We start from the raw sequence: 17,903 nt of genomic DNA, 5'->3' as shown, positions 1-17,903 counted from the left end.
ACCTCTTATCAAAGTATCTCAAATGTTCAAATCTTACTCTGTCTTTATCCTAACTTGATTCATTTAAACCCCGTTGTGCAGATGGTACATGGTCTCGCTTTCAAACTCATACTTTCTTTTCCAATACTTGTTTTTGTGTGCACAAATGAATAATAATGGTGACACACATAAACTGGGGGTGTAGAAGTGAGAAAAAAATACGAGTGTAAGTGTGACTCAAGATACATAGCAAAGAAGCAGATTTAGCTTCAAAAGTCATTTGAATGGCCACTGAGCAAACTCTGAACAGGAGGAAGAGAACAGTATAAGGAAAAAGCTTGAGTGTTTGCATTGTAGAGAAGAAGAGGAAGCTTTTAAGACAGAAAAGGGATATCCTGCCTCACAGTATCACCTCCTGCTTCATTTGGTTATGTCTGTTAACACGCTAGTGCTCGTGGGTCCACCGGATATGGTAATGAATAGTCAGCTATGACACACAGCTAAAAATCATACGTAACATGACTGCTGGGGTCCACTTTTAAGGTCAAATGCTGAGATAATTCACATGCGGGACAATCTGACGCTAATCTGACTCATGAATGAGGATAGTGATAATACACAGCATGACTCACTGGCTTTAGCATTTGGGGAATTCAAGCACTTAAAGCCAAACCATGACAATAGTATGACTGTGTCCGGGAGGCATAAATTGGGAATTTAATGAAAACAGCATTCAGGCGAGTGATGAATGTCACGAGCTTATTATGGAGCATCCGCAGCTTGTCTTGAGGAGGAAAAAAAACAAAATCTTTGTTTTTAAGGGTTTTAAATTGTAATCTTCCATTTGGCTTAGTGTTGACATTCTCATTGCACTCCCCTGGGGTGTCCCACAAAGCTGTAATGCCAGTTATGGTTGCTTGGTTACAGCATAGTGTGCGTGAGGGTGGATTTGTCACATGATTACTCCACCATAGCATGATTCTCTATATTGGGAGTGGTGACCCCCACAGGTCAAAAGGGATTTGGAGTGGGCTCTTCTCTTTCATCTGATAGTCAAATTGAATAACTAAGTAAAACACAATTAAGTGTTTTTTTTAAACAATCAATGCAAGTGTTAATACAATTGTTCCCATAAAGTTGTCCTTCAAGTGTTTGAACTCATTAAAAGGCCATTAAAATTATACATTTGATTATACACTGAATGTTTATATAATTATTTTTTTGAATACACATCACTCATCAGTAAAATTAATTATAAGACCCTTATATGATTTTGGGATTTTTGTACTATAAAGGATTTTTTTAAGATATAAAGTCAGCTCTATATCAGTATCAAAATGATAATGAGTAATACAAGGGTTGTGCATGGTTACGTGAGCATACACTTATGTCAGTTTTCCATACATACATTCAATACTGATATCCTTGAAACGACTATTTAGGGACCAGAAGTAAATTATAATACACATGTGCAAGAAAGTCTAAGATATGGAAAGACAATTCCTGTGCTGGAAAAGGATACGATCCGCCTAACATTTGTCTTCAGAAACACCATATGTGGATGGTTCAACATTTATCAAATTTATCTCTCTTTCTGTCTTACACACACACACAACATCTCTGGAGAATGACAAGGTCAGTAAGACTGGGATCTAATTGAAAGACCATATGGTGCTGCAGCCACAGTTATTGTCCATGTATCCATTAGAGCCACAAGATGATGGCAAAGGTTGTGTTATCACTGAATTCACTAAAGTAAAAACAAGAATCCCATGATTGGGGTATTTTTCCAATCAGAACAAACTCGACTACACTTGCCATTTGACAACGATATTTTCATTTATCCTCTTGACCACCCCTCTTTTCAACTTATATTTTCTTTTCCTTGCCTTCAAAGACACTCATCCTCTCCCTCCCTTCCAGTGCTGTCTAAATTAGCCTTGTTACATACAATCTCACCCCAACTACAGTTCAGCCCTAATGATCCCTATGACTGCTCTTAACATACTAAAACGGCCTTTAATAGCAAGGAGTATCAAAATCAAGACGTTGCTATGCCCATTCCAGCATGAGACTTTTGCACTCAATCAAGACTTTGGTAGTTTAATCTAGGAATAAGTGCAATACTGTAAAAATAACTAATTGTTACCATGAAGAAGAAGCAGAAAAAGAAATGTTCTTCCACTGAATGATAGAATCACCAATTTCAGGAAATCAAATATGTAAGTAAAGTGGGCAAGATTTGGTCTTATAGGGGAAATTTTAGTTTGTTGGCATTCTCCATGTTTTGGTCTTCCACATCTAAGTAGGTGTTTTTGCTAAATAATGTTGAGGGAACTTTGGGTTACAGCTTTAAAGATGTACAGATGCATTGAAAGGATGATGGGTTGAAATGAAATGATTGTGAATGTAAACGTTGCTTGGCAGCGAGTATACTCTTTTTATTCCATTACTGACCCACATAAACAATGTCATCTTGCTTCATCGGGGCATCCTAAGCACTTATCTATTTCCCATTTCTTCGTCTTGACCCAATGCAGTCAGCACAGCCGCAGGCCGAGGCACACTTTCTAAACCGTGCCACCCTCTTTCAGATATGGCAGCCAAGAGATGGTGAGTAGGAGACATTTATTAGGACTGAAGCTGCTGATTCCTTAATCTCTTCAGTGGTCTTTTGGCCGAGCATGAATGAATAAGTGTCACACTTAGCACCCAAAAGGACAAAATAAAACATTTTGACCTGTTTTGTACCCCTATGTTAATTGGCCGAAAACAACGAACCGGCTGTCTTAGTTTAGAAAACAAAAATTGCCATTAAGCATAAGTGCATTTTTCTTACCTGTTGTCAAGTCATCACAGCAGATCTCTATGGATCCGGACGAACAGTCGCTCAGTTCATCTAGTGACAGATCACCTTCCTGCACCTGCAGTCTGCCAACATAACACATCAATTCATATCTTATTGTAGTTTAAGATCACAACCAGCAAACATTTTACTTTTATTCTTTGCTTCATGAAAAAGGGAATGTGAAACTGTGACTACTTCGGTCACCTTAAAGGCTTTTTAGTGGACACTTTCAGAATCATCTATGCTCCAAAAAGCACCAAGTGGGCATTGTGTGTGTACATTTTTCTGTGGGATACACAATAATTGGTTTGAAAATCCACAAAAAGCCTCTGGGACCAATGTTTATTAGCCTGTGTGGGTGTGAGCCAGTTCTGTACACTGGTAGGCCATATTGCAAAATAAGAAAGATGGCTTTACTATGAAATATAAATATTAGCAATGAAGGAAAGCTCAATAAATTCCTGTGAATGAAGATCACTCACCTGAAGCTGAAAGGAGCAACTGCTGCCATGTTTACTCGGGGAGATTCTGATTCCAATGAGGTGGCCTTCTTTTGCAGATCATGATGAAGCTCATTTAAATCTGGCTTGTTCATCGCAGGCATGGCTAGCATACCTGGTGGAAGCAGTGGAAGACTGGTAGATGAAGCAGGACTTGGTTCTTCCGGTGTCCTCATCTCTTCATCTGATTGTGTGGCAAAATCACATAGATTGCTGAAGGCCTGCTGGTGGCTAGTTTGAGAGGAGGGTGAATTGATATTTTCATTGTTAGCCAAAGAAAATTGGGCTGAGTGAATATTGGGAGCTTCTTCATTTCCTAGCATGGCATCATCAATCACTCTGGAAGTTGATTGCTCTCTTCTCCTGAACTGAAGCGGAGGACGTAGGTTGGTGGTACCAAATGTTTGGTTCATATTTGTAGATGGATTTCTATTGCAATTCCCATCAAGTGAAAAGTCTGTAAAATTCGGCGTCGGCTTTACCAGATCCATGGTGTCATTGCACTGTGGTAGAGGCACCCTGTGTTTAGTTAAGGGGCTGTTGCAGGCTAAAGAAGATGTCTGTGAAGCCGGTGGAGCTCCTGGATGGTGGATCAGGGAAGGCTTCAGGCCAATATTGGCCGACATGACCCTACCACAGGATGACTTGCGGAGGCTTGAGCTCCGAGGACAAAGTAATGGAGACTGAGTGGGCGTGTGTGTGCGTTTGGAGGTAGGTTTCAAGACTCTGGGCAGATCACTGGTCCGTTGATGCCTGTCCATATTTTGCGAGGGGGATAAAGGTGCGCGTGGGAGCGGGATTCCTGAAGGGGCAGGAGGGCGAATGGTGGACCTCACCTTGACGTCCCCGCTCATGATGACCTAACAGAGAAGTTACAAAAGCCAAGGTGTTAAATAGAAGCAGCAGTTCCTGAAACAGAGTGGAATATCGGCAGTCAGAACAAGAACATACTGTATGTCAGTCATCCGAGCAGCCACGAGTTAAGTTTGTTTTTAGTGAGGCTTTAGAAGAACTGTGCAATCAATTTGGCCTGCTTTGTCCCCTTCAGACACAACAGTAAACAGTAGTCCAAGTCCCGTGTACAGACGTGCCGATGGCAAAGAAGTGCATGGACAACGGATTTTCTAAACATAATTGAATTAAAGACATACACTGCTCTCTTTCTGTGCTCTCCTCTACCCCATGTTTATTCCAATCCTGCTATGCAACAGTTTTCGACCACCTAAGTATCCCATTCTGATATGCACAAACATAAAGAGCCGTATTGGTGCTATAATGACAAAAAAAATTGGAAGGTAAATCTTTTGAGTGAATGTTTTCATTGCACTACTCTTTCATTCACATCCTTGTAGGGAAAACCACAAATGGGAGTTGGTGAGAATAATAATAAAAAGATGGGAAATAGGAGAAAAGGAGGCAACAGAAAACTGATGAAGGATCAGCACATCTGCGAGTGAAAGGTATTGGAAAATAAGATTTGTTCTGCTTAATAAAATGTATTATCAAGAGACTTGTGAGAAAATCTATTGTAAACGTTACAGCAAGTAAAACATATTTCTTCCGTAGATTTTTCTGGTTACTAATAATAAAACTTATTTTTTTTAACTAAAGAAGATGGAGCACGAGTTCTGTTTCCCTGTCATGTGTTCAGCCCAGACATGGCTCTTTCCTGTTATGTAAGTTACAACTTCAACAGCAAGTCTACAACTGATGTTTTGTTGACAAATGCACCACAGGCAGAATTGCCTTGCAACACAACTGTCTCCAGAAGACACAATGAAGAAAGGCAGTGCAAAAACTGCATTTATAGAATGTGTTAACAGGGAAAATATTGTTTGGATGGATGGGATTGTGTTGTTAAAAATTTTATATTCTGAAATGAAGAAGATTGTTTTTGCTTTTTTACGGTTTTATCAATTTTTTTCCATTCATTTAATAAATGGACTGCTTGTCAAAGAGTGTGAATTGCGGCAGGTTTTGACAAGCCCAAATACAGTATTTTCATGAAGTGAATGCCTGGTTAAAGTATTTTTTTAGGTGTAGTGCAGTGTGAGGTGGGTTTGGGACTAAGTGATTGAATTACCTAGTCCTGGCGGATTATTATGACTTTATTTTGTCAACTAAATCTCTTAGTCATATAGTGACATCTACTGGACATACAATTGTAAAAACAGTAGATAAAGTCTTTACGATGCCTCTTGGAATTCCTGTTACTCAGCAGAGTGGTAAGATGGATGAATGAATGGGTCAAAATCACATTAAAACTAAAATTCCATTAAACACCAACACAACGTTGTGACGAATACTCTGACTCATCATTTGGTCAACACAGCAATTAACACGTGCTTTTGTCGATGAACTGAAGGACATCAATTAAAATTTGTGAGGGTGTTTGCCATCATTGCGTAGTTTTTAGACAATAAAATGTGAATGATTCATCTGGTGAATCACACTAATCAAAATGAAATTGTCAAAAAGCTTATTTCTTTAGTAAAATATTCCTTTAGGAGCACTGAGGAATCACAACATTCCTGGAATGCCAACAGCTTAATAAAGATATAAGAAGCGCAAAAGTTGATGATAAAACAAACACAAAAGCCAAACTCTCTGACCCGAAATGAATGTCCTACCTGCCAGCAGGGTACTCCGTCTTGGGCCCAGGGAAAGAGAGGGAGGTCACACTTCTCTGACGTCCCAGGAACAATGGACTGTTTTTTCCTGGATCACTGCTGCATCCGTACAGCTGCCCTCTCATTGGTCTCCTGAACATAACCATTCACCAAGACAGGAAGCTGTGACAAACAGTAACAACACTGGGAGCCAATCACTAAGAAGCCCGCACTAAAATGACTCATTTTCAAAGTCACTTTCCCGGAAAGAAAAAAAACTGTGTTACAGTCCTTGGACAGTTAAACGTTATTCCAGACACTAAAATATTTCCATTAAAAATAACACAATAACCTTCAATGACACATATTTTGTCATCTTCAGTAAGGTTTGAACGCTTATTCTGTATACTCTACCACAGACATTCCAGCAGTGTTTCTTGATGTTTTCAATGTTATACAGTGTGGCAAAATAAAATGGAAAAAAAATCAATTGAGTTTGGACAAGGTCGAAAAATGAATCAGCTGTTTTCCCAAAAGATGCCAATAGATATTAAATTCATTAGAAAGTAGTAAACTTACACTAAAAACAAGACCTTGATTGTTCTACAACTATAGGATTTGTCAAAGATGGACACTGCATGCAGCATGCATACCTACAGGGAGGTTTTATGATGCTGACTCAGGCTGATGGCATCACGCCTGGTAATGGGATACGCAGTTTGCCCACCCCCCTTTTTTGTATCCTTGTTCAATTGTTCAAGTCCTTTTAATGATATAAACCAATCTCTAAATCAACCAACGAACTAAATGCAATACAAAGAGAAGGACATTAAGCAGAGAAACAGTCAACATAAACTAACACACATTTTAGAGAAAGCATAAAAGAAATGTCATGCAAAACAAGTACAAGTCAACACTCACCCTGTCTAGGCAGAAAAGACCCAGAGGAACAAGTGCCTCCAATCTGCATGCTGCAGAGTCAGTCTGGCTCAGTCACACAAGGCCTCTGAGAAGCAAGCATGTGTGTGTGTTGTTCAATGTGTGACATTCTACTCCACGGCTACGTCATAAACGCTTTGGTGCTGCCGCAGTACGCCTGCAGCTGTGTCCACGCCCCTTTCTTCTTCTTTTCCTCCCCTCATCAAAATCACTATCTGACTGTTAGAAATGGACCTGTTGGCAACGCTCCCTCCCCTATCTGAGATGAAATAAAAACCCAGCTACACCACAGTCGGGACGGTCCATTAGCTGAGAGAGTGTGGATTGGATCTGTCTGTTTCAGGCAAAGAATCGCCAATATTGTAAGCGTAATTAAAAGTCACAATTATAATGCATAATTTGGTTGTGTTTAACAGTAATACCTTGAGATACGAGCTTAATACTTGCCGGGACCGAGCTCGCATGTCCATTTACTCGTATCTCAAATCAACTTTTCCCATAGAAATGAACTAAATAATAGAATAACGCACGACCACTAGCCCGGGTGCTCCACTCGTATTGGCGAGCCAGTTCCATCATGCGTACACCACTCTCATGTTTTTCAATATTATTTCGTGCTTAATATTGATTGTCATCATATGCCTTTTCTTTGCACTACCCTTCATTGCACCTACTTGCTTTGGACCCATTGTTGTTCCCTTAATTCTGCACTGATTAACGCAAAAAAATCACAGAAAAATGCAACATTCTGCCCAATGCTCGTAGATATCTTTACACAAGGGAGATGCGGCGAGAAAAAAATTGTCTCGTATCTCAAGTTCAAATATTTGCTCCAAATTTTATTCATATCTCAAATTTCTCGTATGTTGGGGCACTCGTATGTCAATGTATTACTGTAAATTTACATCAACCCCTTTACATTGCCAATCCCAGTGGGTCAATATTCATGATAGTGCACAAGACACCTGAATTTAAAAAATAAAAAATCGAATGGAAAACTGTCACTAAAAAAATAAATCCCTTCACCCTCACATAAATAAAATTCAAAGTATTTTTATGACATTTATTGTATGATTTTTGTTAAATTTGTTAACAACATTGGCATTGATATGGGGATATTCAAACATTTAAATTAGCAGAATCAAAACTAAAGGGTTTCTATTGTTAAATAAGACACTTGTGGTGCTGTCGGAATTGCTGAAAACATCCAGAACTAATAATTTTTAAAATCTTAGTGTGTATATAGTCAGTTATTTAAAATAAAGAAAAACATTCTTTTGGTTCTAACCTAGATGGTTTCACTAATATTCAAGGATCTATACGCTCTTAGAATTCTGATTTACATACATTACATGTCAGTATGCAAATAAACATGGCAAAACAAACAACCATCCCATCAAGCATAAACCGTACACAAGCCAGAAAAAAAAACACATTTGCTATAATATTGATTCAGTACTTACAATAATGCAGCATCCCTATTTTTGTTTTGATCAGCTTTTTGGTTTGGCGGACTTGAGTCTGGCGCTCACAAACACTCACATGATGTGTTGCTTTGTGTTTCTGCCTCACAAAACGGGAAGTGGTTTATGACTGAAGGATTATGGGTAGAAGGCTGCAAATTCTGTCAAGTGTGTGTGTGTGTGTGTTGGGGCGCACGCTCGGGAGGTCATGTCATAGCTAATCTTCTAATAGCTCATGAGCCCCCCCGCTCCCCCGCAACCAATAAGAGGCCAACCTTCACAGGCGCTGTTGTGACAATGGTACACTTGTGTTACTGTAACCCCAGGGACATCTGGAAGATAGTGTGCTTGTTTGTGCGTGTGTGCATGTGTAGTACAGTAATACTTTGATGTAATAAACATGAAAGAGATTCAAGTACAATGTAGTTAGTTGATTTTCAACAATCCAAGTAAAGATTTATGGCATATTTTTACATTTTTCTCTTAAATCATTCTGACTATTCATTTAAATTGCACAATCTTTATACTTGTGGGCATAGTCATACAAATACTTATGGAGGTTTAAGGGATTTTTGGCAGATTAAGAACACTCTTTACCACATATCATCAGCAAAAAAAAAAAAAAAATGACTCACACTTCTGAGATTGATGACCTTCCCGTATGGAATTTGCATGTTCTCTCCATTCTTGGATGGGTTTTCTCCCAGTGCTCCAATTTCCTCCCACATCTCAATGGTAAATTGCCTGTAGGTATAAACATGAGGATAAGCAGTGCAAAAAATAAAAGAATGAATGAATGCAGCATCTTTTAGGTCTTTGCCAGTTGAGTTTGTCGCGCAGGTTTTAATTAATGAATTTCTTGATTAATGAGGTCGGGAGAGAATCAGGTTTTTGCGTCGTCGGTGAAAATAAACTTTACTTTGTCAAATGAACACGATCACCCAAACTAAATGCATGCTTTAACAAGAGGGCAATTATTTTTTTCCACAGAGGGGTAGGTAGTCACACCACCTCCTTAAAAAAGTTAAAGAAATGCAACTCCCTGACTTTTATTATCTTAAAAATAAAACTTTTGCAGAAAAAGAACACTTTGAAAACAAACTTTAACCATAACAAAGCTTGTAATTTACTTGCTAAAAAAAAACTTCCCAGCACAAACCAAGTGGCCTTTTCATAAAGGTTTGGAGATGTAAAATTAAGGGTAATTAAGTCTTATTTACTTTGGAATTATTTTAATCTATTTCAATAAATTTTTCTGAATTAATTTTGGTGCTTTGACAATTCTTCAAAGTTGTGTATTTAGATATAACCAGAAAATAAATCTTTAATTCATTGATCAACTTAATTCTAATCTTTTGTCTCATATTACACAGTAGATGGTAAACCAACTCAGAAAAGTGGTAGAGGGGTAGGCTGGGATTAATTATCGGTTCAATTTGATAAGATCACCCGAAATAAGAAGTCCCATACAGACGAGCAGGCAGTCAATGGGTTAAAAGGACTGTTGCCCAAGGGAACACATACAGTATAAGTGAGTACCTGTACTGACAAGTTGAACCAGCTTAGTCAACTGGGAGAATTTCATCCACCCTTGAAGACTCATTGCAAAGAAAAATGCTATAGACCAGTTAAAGACTTTCATACAGGTAAGTTCACGATTCATGTTATCTCCTGCTTTTTAGGGTCATGCGCTGATTCTATGCTCAAGCATCATCTTCGTTGTGCATGGGGTAGAGAGTTTATTTTCAATAATAAATCATTAATCCAGATAACATAAGCCTCACTCAGTTGCGGTTTCCTCCATCATTCAGTCTCCCTTGTTTACCGAGCACTCGGCTGTTGACATTGGTCAAGATGAACGATAGGCTCAATTAAACTGCAAGGGCATCTAATTACTTCATTCTCAGTTTCAGACATCTTAAGAAGAAAAAATATATATTTCAAGCAGTTTTTTAAGTTGCAGTATACATATACATATATATATTTTTTTATATTTTTTATTTTTATTTTTTTTATTTATAAACAAAGTGAAACTAATAATTGCTTGAAATATCTTTTATTTTTATATTAATAATACTTTTGTAAAATCAAGCCTTGAGAAATTCAAATATTAACACATTCCATTTTGCTAGAGGGTGACTCCAAAGCAGCATACCTTTCCAAAAATCTCTCTCTAATTACAGGGTGTCCACCTTTGCTGTAACAATATTCAAGGCTCGGCGAGTTCCCATTTCAACTATCTTAAGACTTGAACTAGGACTATGAGATCAAACCACTGCAATAACTGTGCAGGGACACTTATTTGACAAAAGAACAGTCGGACCTAATATAAACTAAAAAGATCGAGCTGGGAATAGTTTACCAATTGTACATGGAAGCACAGGCATCAATTTCTTAAGAGACATTAGAGAGGTTGTAGGTTAACCACTTGATACATGCATTTCGTGAACTCTTTCAGTGCCATTTAGAATGCTACAAAACTAATCATCCAATAAGGATGCTTAGAACCACTACTCCAATTGTAATTTAGATTGTTGTAAGTTCACTGCAACTCTGATTGCACACAGGTTGTTGTTTCTCAGTGTTTACCCGTTCAGCTGGATCAGTATCTACAGCTATGGAACAAGGTGAAGAACCCAACACAAAAGATAGTATGCCTTTTTAGTATGAATCCAAAGTAATCCACCATAGTATATACATCCATTGTATGTTCACATCTGATGGTTAACATTAGGTAACAACTTACCTTTTTTGTCAATGATGGTGAATGAGGGTTTTTTCGTCATGTTGTTTTTTTTCTTAGACTGGAGAACGGAATCCGATCCAAGACAAGCTGGTTGGCTATTTGTAGAACAACTTCTGCAAAATAACAAAGAATCCAAATCATTATGTCTGACCATAGACATTGGGGAGGACAAAGAGTCACAAGACCGGGCCTTAGTTTGCTTTTACAAGAAAGACAACATTCAGTGGGCCTCCCCATTTGAATGCAAACTTCAAGGTAGCATAAGTACAGGATATAAAATAGTCAAGATATTTTTTTGCATGCACAGCAATTGGTGAATTCACAGGTTAATTGTTCATTTTACTATCTGGAGGAAGAGCATATTATTCTTCTGCCATTACTGGAAAAGATACATTAATTTTTGAGTTAAGCAGAATGGGATAATTTTCCAAAAGATACGTGATCACCATGGCAAGCTGGTCATGGTCTTAAATTATGAAATGTAGATTGAATTCAGAAGTGCAGCTCAATTGTCCTCAAAATAACTGTATACCTAATTCAGGATAAACAACCGACCTTATGGGAGATTTAAAAACAATGTGCATTTTTTTTTCCAGGTGATGTTGCCACCGGAAGTGGAGTTCTACGTCATATGATGTCTTTGGTCATTTTTAGGCTAACAAGTGGATTCCATATAAATTTAGGTTGTATACAGACAGAATATGAACCAAAAAATATTTAACATTCTGCTATCACATTGGGTGATATTTCTATGAAATATAAAATATTTTTGAGGTTGATGGAGAAAAGTTTCTAATGCTGTCAATGACTTAAAATTACAATGAAACATTTTTAATCAAAGCTCTTTTTTTTCACTGCATGAGCAGGAATTGGCGCCATTACCAAAGTCTTTGAGGGTCAGCCTGATCACCTCATCCCTTCAATATCAGATGGCCTACTTGACAACGACATGTTCTCTGCAGCAGGGCGCATGATTGGCCATTCATTTTTGCATCACGGGCCAAGTTTTCCAGGACTTAGCCTGGCCATTATTCACACTCTCTTTGGTGGTCCTTTAGAGAAAACTCCTATAACAGTACAGGATTGCCCTGATCTTGATATTCGTGACATGGTGACGATGGTGAGCTTCGCCGAGACAGACGAACAACAACAAAAAGCAGTTATCAATGTGCATACACATTGCTATATGAATAAGATAACACTGTCCTTTTTTTCTAGCTCAGTGCAGATGCTGAAATAAACAACCTTGACACCATTAATCAGCTTTGCGTGCTGTGGCATCTCCCCAGACCTAATTCTAGCAACAGGAAGTGGCTGTCTGAAAAGCTTCTTTTGCACGCGGTAACTGATATGTCCTACTTCTATTTCTCAATTCCTAATATGGTGACGATCAACATCCTCCAACTTGTACGACACAACACTTACCTGCGTATGAGTTCAAAATGAACTAAGGCCCTGCAGTACCTTAAAAGGGACTTATAAACCATTATTACTAGTTTTGGTATTCATATCGTAAGTGCTATTGTATTAAACTACTCTGCATGACTTATGGAATTTACAGTCAACCCCAAAGCCAGAATGGGTAGACCTTGTTGCACAGATGATACATAATCAAAATCTTTGTACTGCAGGTGATTGAGCGAACAAGAAGTCAAATCAATCAGTTCCAAAAAGGCCTGCAAGACACCGGTTTGTGGCAAATGCTGATTCATAGAAGAGAGATCATTCCTATTCTATTTCCTCGAGAATCAGAGACACGTGTAACATCTCAGGTTGGGAGGCAACAATGGTGCTCCTTGATCATTTCACTACTTCTTCATTTATTAATTCATTTATCTTCCAATCCACTTATCCTTACAAGTGTCGGGTCAACTGCAGACCATCCCAGCTAAATAGAATGAAGAACATTTGGAACATTATTACTTCATGCAATCCCTCCCTTTCTGTCCTCAGAAATAAATTGAAATGTCATTCCAGATGCTCTTGGATTGCATCACATGGCCTTTTTCAACAACGGTCATTTTCGAGAATTACGAGATGGTTGATTTTGAAGAGTGTGAGATTGAGGATGCAACTAGAGTGTCTGGCTATTTAAAAACCTTCATTAAGAATGGTGTGTATTGCTCAAGCAAGTCTACGTTTGACAGGACTTTGCAAGTGCTCTATAAAAATTGGATTTCTTTTATTTTAAACACAGCTTCATCTGCTGAGTTGAAGAATCTCATTAGGTACTGGATCGGATGGGAGGTGCCAGCAGGAGAAATGAAGGTGGAAATAGTAGAGGGCATGCTTCCTACAGCTGTAACATGTTTTGAAAAACTGAGGCTACCCAGGCATTATACAGACTTCAATACATTCCAACTGGATTTGCGGTCATGTATAGCCACCAGCTGGAGTGGCTTTGGTTGTGCATGAAATAGTGTATTAAGCAAAGGTTGTCAACTAGAAGTGATGACATTTCAGGGATTGTGCCGCATCCTACTTATCTATTCTGTATAATATTTGTCGTTCAAACTCAGGGCTGCTGCCTGGAACAGCTGACCTGAATTTCAAATTTAATTCACCAAATGTAAAATGTTTTCTTTTCATACATGTGCATGTTTGAAAAGTAGTGAAAACAAACATACAAAAAAAGTGTTTTACTGAAAAGATATAAATGATCAAATGAAATTGTGAAATTAGGTCCCATCACTAGTGCGTGTGTGAGAGTGTGTGCGTGTGTGGCGAATTATTATTTATATTCATTGTCACAAACTACCACAGGGTGGTAGTAGTTTCCCTTATCCAACAATAACTTTAACAAGTACGCCTACTAATACATATAGTCATTCAAGCAAACAGTGTATGGACTGACCTTTTAGATCACATATCCAAAAGTCATTTGGGTTTGTGTAGTAAAAGAAATAGGTTGGAATTAATCTAAATACATTGTTACCCTATTAAGAGCAATCATGTGTGAAAGGTCATGGTATTAAATTACATTTTCAAAAGCAACAGCAGTAAGGATATCTTCATCATTTCAGTGTACAATACAGTTTATGTTAATGTTTGTTGCATAGTTTGTTTCCATTTTCTCTGTGAGAAAAAAAAAACCCCAACAACTATCAAATGTAGGCAGGTTCCTTAGTCATCTGCTTACTCCTCCCACACTTTAGTCAGAAATTCCTTTTTCCTGGAACGGTTGGGCGTTTTTTTGACATGAGCAGTAGTGGAATAGCACCTCCCTCTCAGGCACAACGCAGACAGAGGAAGTGTTGCGACAAGACTGCTTAACTGACGATCGGAGTCAGACTTTAACCTGTCCACCACCACCACCGTAGATTGACACAAACCAACAGCAACTGCAGGTATGTCAAAAATCAAGTTTCCTTCCTCCTTTAATTGTATTTTGCTGCCAACACATAATGGGTAAACGCCCTTTCTGGCTCACTGATAGGGAGAAATTCTTGTTTGAGTTTGCAGAACGGCAGAGACTTTAGACGTACTAACTTGATTTGAAAGTCTGGGAAATAAAACATAATTACAAACAATGTCATAAAACAAGGGTGGTTGATGTAAAGAACATAACTGCCATTGGCATGTTTGACTTTCAACTTTTACCTGATTTTAAGCATTCTTGTGCAGCTCTATTGTTAATCCACATGTTTATACTTGTTGCTCATCTCGGAATGACAATAAATAGGATGATGAGATTTCTTAACTTCCAGCAAAGACTTCTGTGCTGATGTTAACGCAACAGGATTTAATGAAAATTGGCAAGAAAGTTTTTAATTGTACTCATGAATGGAACCAAATAGAAATACAGTAACTGGCTATGAAATAAAATAACACAAAAAGACACCCCAAAAAGGAAAAGCCTGGACGAATATTTTGGAGTTTAAATATTCAGCTACAGTACAAAAGGGCAAGAATGCAAAACAGCCTAGACACAGCGTTCGTGTTGAATCCTAATCAACAAATCACATTTCCTGTGCAGTACATTCCCGTCTGCCATAATGGCATAAGCCAGTTAAGTGTGTGGTTATACAGAATATATGATGTAGAGTGCAAAGATGAAGTGGAATATCTATTAGGGGGAGGAATGTGGAGGTGGAAAGACAAGAATCCACTGTGAAAGTCATTGTGGTTTGAAAGCAAAATTCAGGAAAAAAAACCTAGCAACTTCACATAACACTAGTCTAATATACTTTTCCACACAAGCTTTTGCCTAGTGCAATTTAGCTCCTTTGACGTGTCAATCATGCAGGGAAGCCAGAAATGATATCGCAGGGAAATTACACACAAAGCAGAGAGGTATCGCAAAACAATTTCCCCTGTATATCAAGTCTTTTTGCAGTTGGGCATATTTTCTTAAGTAATGTACAATAAAATAAAGAACATTAAATAAAATATGTCTGTGTTCTTGCATCCATTCTTTCAAGAAGAATGAATTTGGGAGGAGGAAACCAATGTGGACGTTGTAAGAAGACCGTTTACTTTGCAGAAGAGGTACTCTGTGACAGTCGGCGATTCCACAAGTCCTGCTTCATGTGCTGTGAGTGACTGCCTACAGTCTAATTCAGGGTTGTTTGCAAAGCTGTATCTGGGAGCTTGTTTTTCAATGTTTTAGCGAAAATAATTGAGAAGCACTGGTCTAGTGTACGTGTCTAATGTCACCTAAAATTATGTCATTGACTCATCATTACACAAAAGGCATAGACTACCATGTTACAAGCGATTTGATGTGGACAGAATTGTAATGACATCATTTGTTGTTCTATATCCCAATGAAACATTCCTCCAGTGGAATTCAGAAGAAAACAAAAAAGCTCCACCATAAAAGGAACTGACAGCCCAGACCAATGAGCTCAAAGATTGCTTTTGCTGGCAAATTTGTGATTTTCATGTCTCCATCTGCTTAGTGTCATGTGGGAAGGGGCTAGACAGTACAACTGTTGCTGTTCATCTGGATGAAATCCACTGCAAAGCATGCTACAACAAGAAGTACGGGCCAAAGGGTTACGGCTATGGTGTTGGAGCAGGGACCCTTAATATGGACAAGGGAGAGGGCCAGGGTATCACACACCAAGGGTGAGTACTAAAAAATACTTTGCAAAGATGCACCCTTGCCTGTCTTTCAGGCAATTTAGCCCAATTAACTGATATCCCTTTGCAGACCTGCTCCTCATCGCCCAACCACCAACCCGAACCCATCAAAGTTTGCTCAGAAATTCGGAGGGTCAGACAAGTGTCCTCGTTGTGGCAAGGCCGTCTACGCCGCGGAAAAAGTGGTGGGAGCTGGCAGTGTAAGAAAAATAATTCATGACAAAAGTTTGCTTGCAAAAATAAATCATGGGAATAATTCCATTTCTATTGAATTACAGTCATGGCACAAGAACGGCTGTTTTCGCTGTGCATCATGTGGGAAGGGACTTGAGTCAACCACACTTGCTGACAAAGATGGAGAAATCTACTGTAAAGGTATGAACTAAACATCTGTGACTGATTATTAGCATTATTTTGTCACAATATTTGTGAAGAAAGACTGGAAGCTAGCATCGTTCTTAATAGAATGAGGCAGCAGAGGGCACCATATATCAAAACTTTTTTTTCTCGCACCTCCAGGCTGTTATGCAAAGAACTTTGGTCCAAAGGGGTATGGATATGGAGGTGGGGCTGGAGCTCTCTCACACACTCAGTAGATGGAATCAAGAAAAGAAGAATATCATCACTGCCACTCGAAACAAACCTACACTCTCACCAGTGTCAACATTAGGCGCATTGGCACGAACAAAACTAATGGAATATTTTCAAGTACTCTGCTTGTTTGCTCTTCAAATGATACCACTGATCATGAATTTCAGTGGAATATATATATGTATTTTGCATTATGGATAAGATAAATACCAGTCAATCTTTTGCCAAGAGAAAAACTATCAATCTGTTCAGTCAGACGGAGAACTAAACAAACAAAAACTAAATTATGCAGATAGATGGACCAATATTGAAATATGGAAAATGCTGTTGCTAGATTATTGTGCTGAAATTGATATTCATGTCAAATATTCCAACTATTAAAACTTGATACTCAGACTGATAGTCATTTGAAAGGCACATAATGTATTATTACCAAGAAAACTGTGGAGGGTAACTAAACAATGTAGATCTAGACTAAGAAAGGCGACGTTAATGCTATGTCAAATGTACAAATATTTGTCTGTGTCAATGATTATTTCTATTCTTACTGTATTAGATTAATAAATAAAGAAAAATAAATAATTATTGATTTCTGATTGGAAATGCAGTGAGTATTGGATCAGTATCGCCGATACTCGCTTGAATTCTTGTCAGTGCCACAGAGGAGATTGGTCGTAATAAACATTGCTCATGACATCACAATTAACGTAGCAAGGAGAATTAAAAGTGGAAAAGTGACATGAATTTAAATTCAAAGACATGATTCTCATTCATAGTAGACATTCCTCTCATAACAGAGAGATGACACATCACAATGGCGTGACCACATTAAAGTCATGTGTACGATCCACCCATTAAGTGCATTCTGTCACCGGCCAAGAAGGCATGTCAAGAACGCGAGATATGCAGAACAATGTCTCTCAATGACTTCAGGAGACTTTCCTTCAGAGTCTCTAAGGTGTCGTGGGAAAAACAACAATAACAACTTCGTTCTCTTGCAATAACAACCGCATTCCAATATGTAACTTCATGATCTGATTTCTTTACCAATTATTACTATTAATTCATTGAAAGATACCCAAAGATGCTAAAAATCCAAACAAACAAAACTAAGTCTACAACCTATTCTTTTTTTAATTATTC

The 17,903-nt window shown here is 38.3% G+C and overlaps 2 protein-coding genes across 2 annotated transcripts in view; one reads left to right on the top strand and one right to left on the bottom strand.

Annotated features, from left to right (window-relative positions):
• nav1a (neuron navigator 1a) overlaps positions 1 to 17,903 on the bottom strand; it is a 79,477-nt gene that overhangs the window by 46,923 nt on the left and 14,651 nt on the right. Inside the window, exons 3-7 of the mRNA XM_077724502.1 lie at positions 11,085 to 11,197; positions 8,974 to 9,082; positions 5,958 to 6,089; positions 3,310 to 4,187; positions 2,819 to 2,910 (exon numbers count right to left, since the gene is read on the bottom strand). Of these exons, the coding sequence (XP_077580628.1) occupies positions 2,819 to 2,910; positions 3,310 to 4,181 (964 nt within the window). The 5' untranslated portion in view covers positions 4,182 to 4,187; positions 5,958 to 6,089; positions 8,974 to 9,082; positions 11,085 to 11,197. The remainder of the gene's footprint in view (positions 1 to 2,818; positions 2,911 to 3,309; positions 4,188 to 5,957; positions 6,090 to 8,973; positions 9,083 to 11,084; positions 11,198 to 17,903) is intronic.
• On the top strand, positions 14,261 to 17,363 carry csrp1a (cysteine and glycine-rich protein 1a). Its single transcript, XM_077724467.1, has 6 exons — positions 14,261 to 14,431; positions 15,506 to 15,618; positions 15,986 to 16,154; positions 16,240 to 16,369; positions 16,448 to 16,544; positions 16,689 to 17,363. The coding sequence occupies exons 2-6, from the start codon at positions 15,510 to 15,512 to the stop codon at positions 16,763 to 16,765; spliced, it is 582 nt and encodes a 193-aa protein (XP_077580593.1). The 5' UTR covers positions 14,261 to 14,431; positions 15,506 to 15,509; the 3' UTR covers positions 16,766 to 17,363.

Source organism: Stigmatopora nigra, chromosome 1 (genome assembly GCF_051989575.1).
Source record: "Stigmatopora nigra isolate UIUO_SnigA chromosome 1, RoL_Snig_1.1, whole genome shotgun sequence".
NCBI classification, from domain to species: Eukaryota; Metazoa; Chordata; class Actinopteri; order Syngnathiformes; family Syngnathidae; genus Stigmatopora; species Stigmatopora nigra.
The sequence above is the reverse complement of the archived record's forward strand: the minus strand, read 5'-3'. Positions and strand labels throughout refer to the sequence as shown.

What these genes read in the sequence shown, in the direction of transcription:
- csrp1a (XM_077724467.1), top strand. Translation starts at nt 15,510, where the DNA reads ATGAATTTGGGAGGAGGAAACCAATGTGGACGTTGTAAGAAGACCGTT. An exon ending in CAGGGTATCACACACCAAGG is followed by an intron (nt 16,155 to 16,239) that starts GTGAGTACTAAA and finishes ATCCCTTTGCAG; the next exon opens with ACCTGCTCCTCATCGCCCAA. An exon ending in TGGAGAAATCTACTGTAAAG is followed by an intron (nt 16,545 to 16,688) that starts GTATGAACTAAA and finishes TCGCACCTCCAG; the next exon opens with GCTGTTATGCAAAGAACTTT.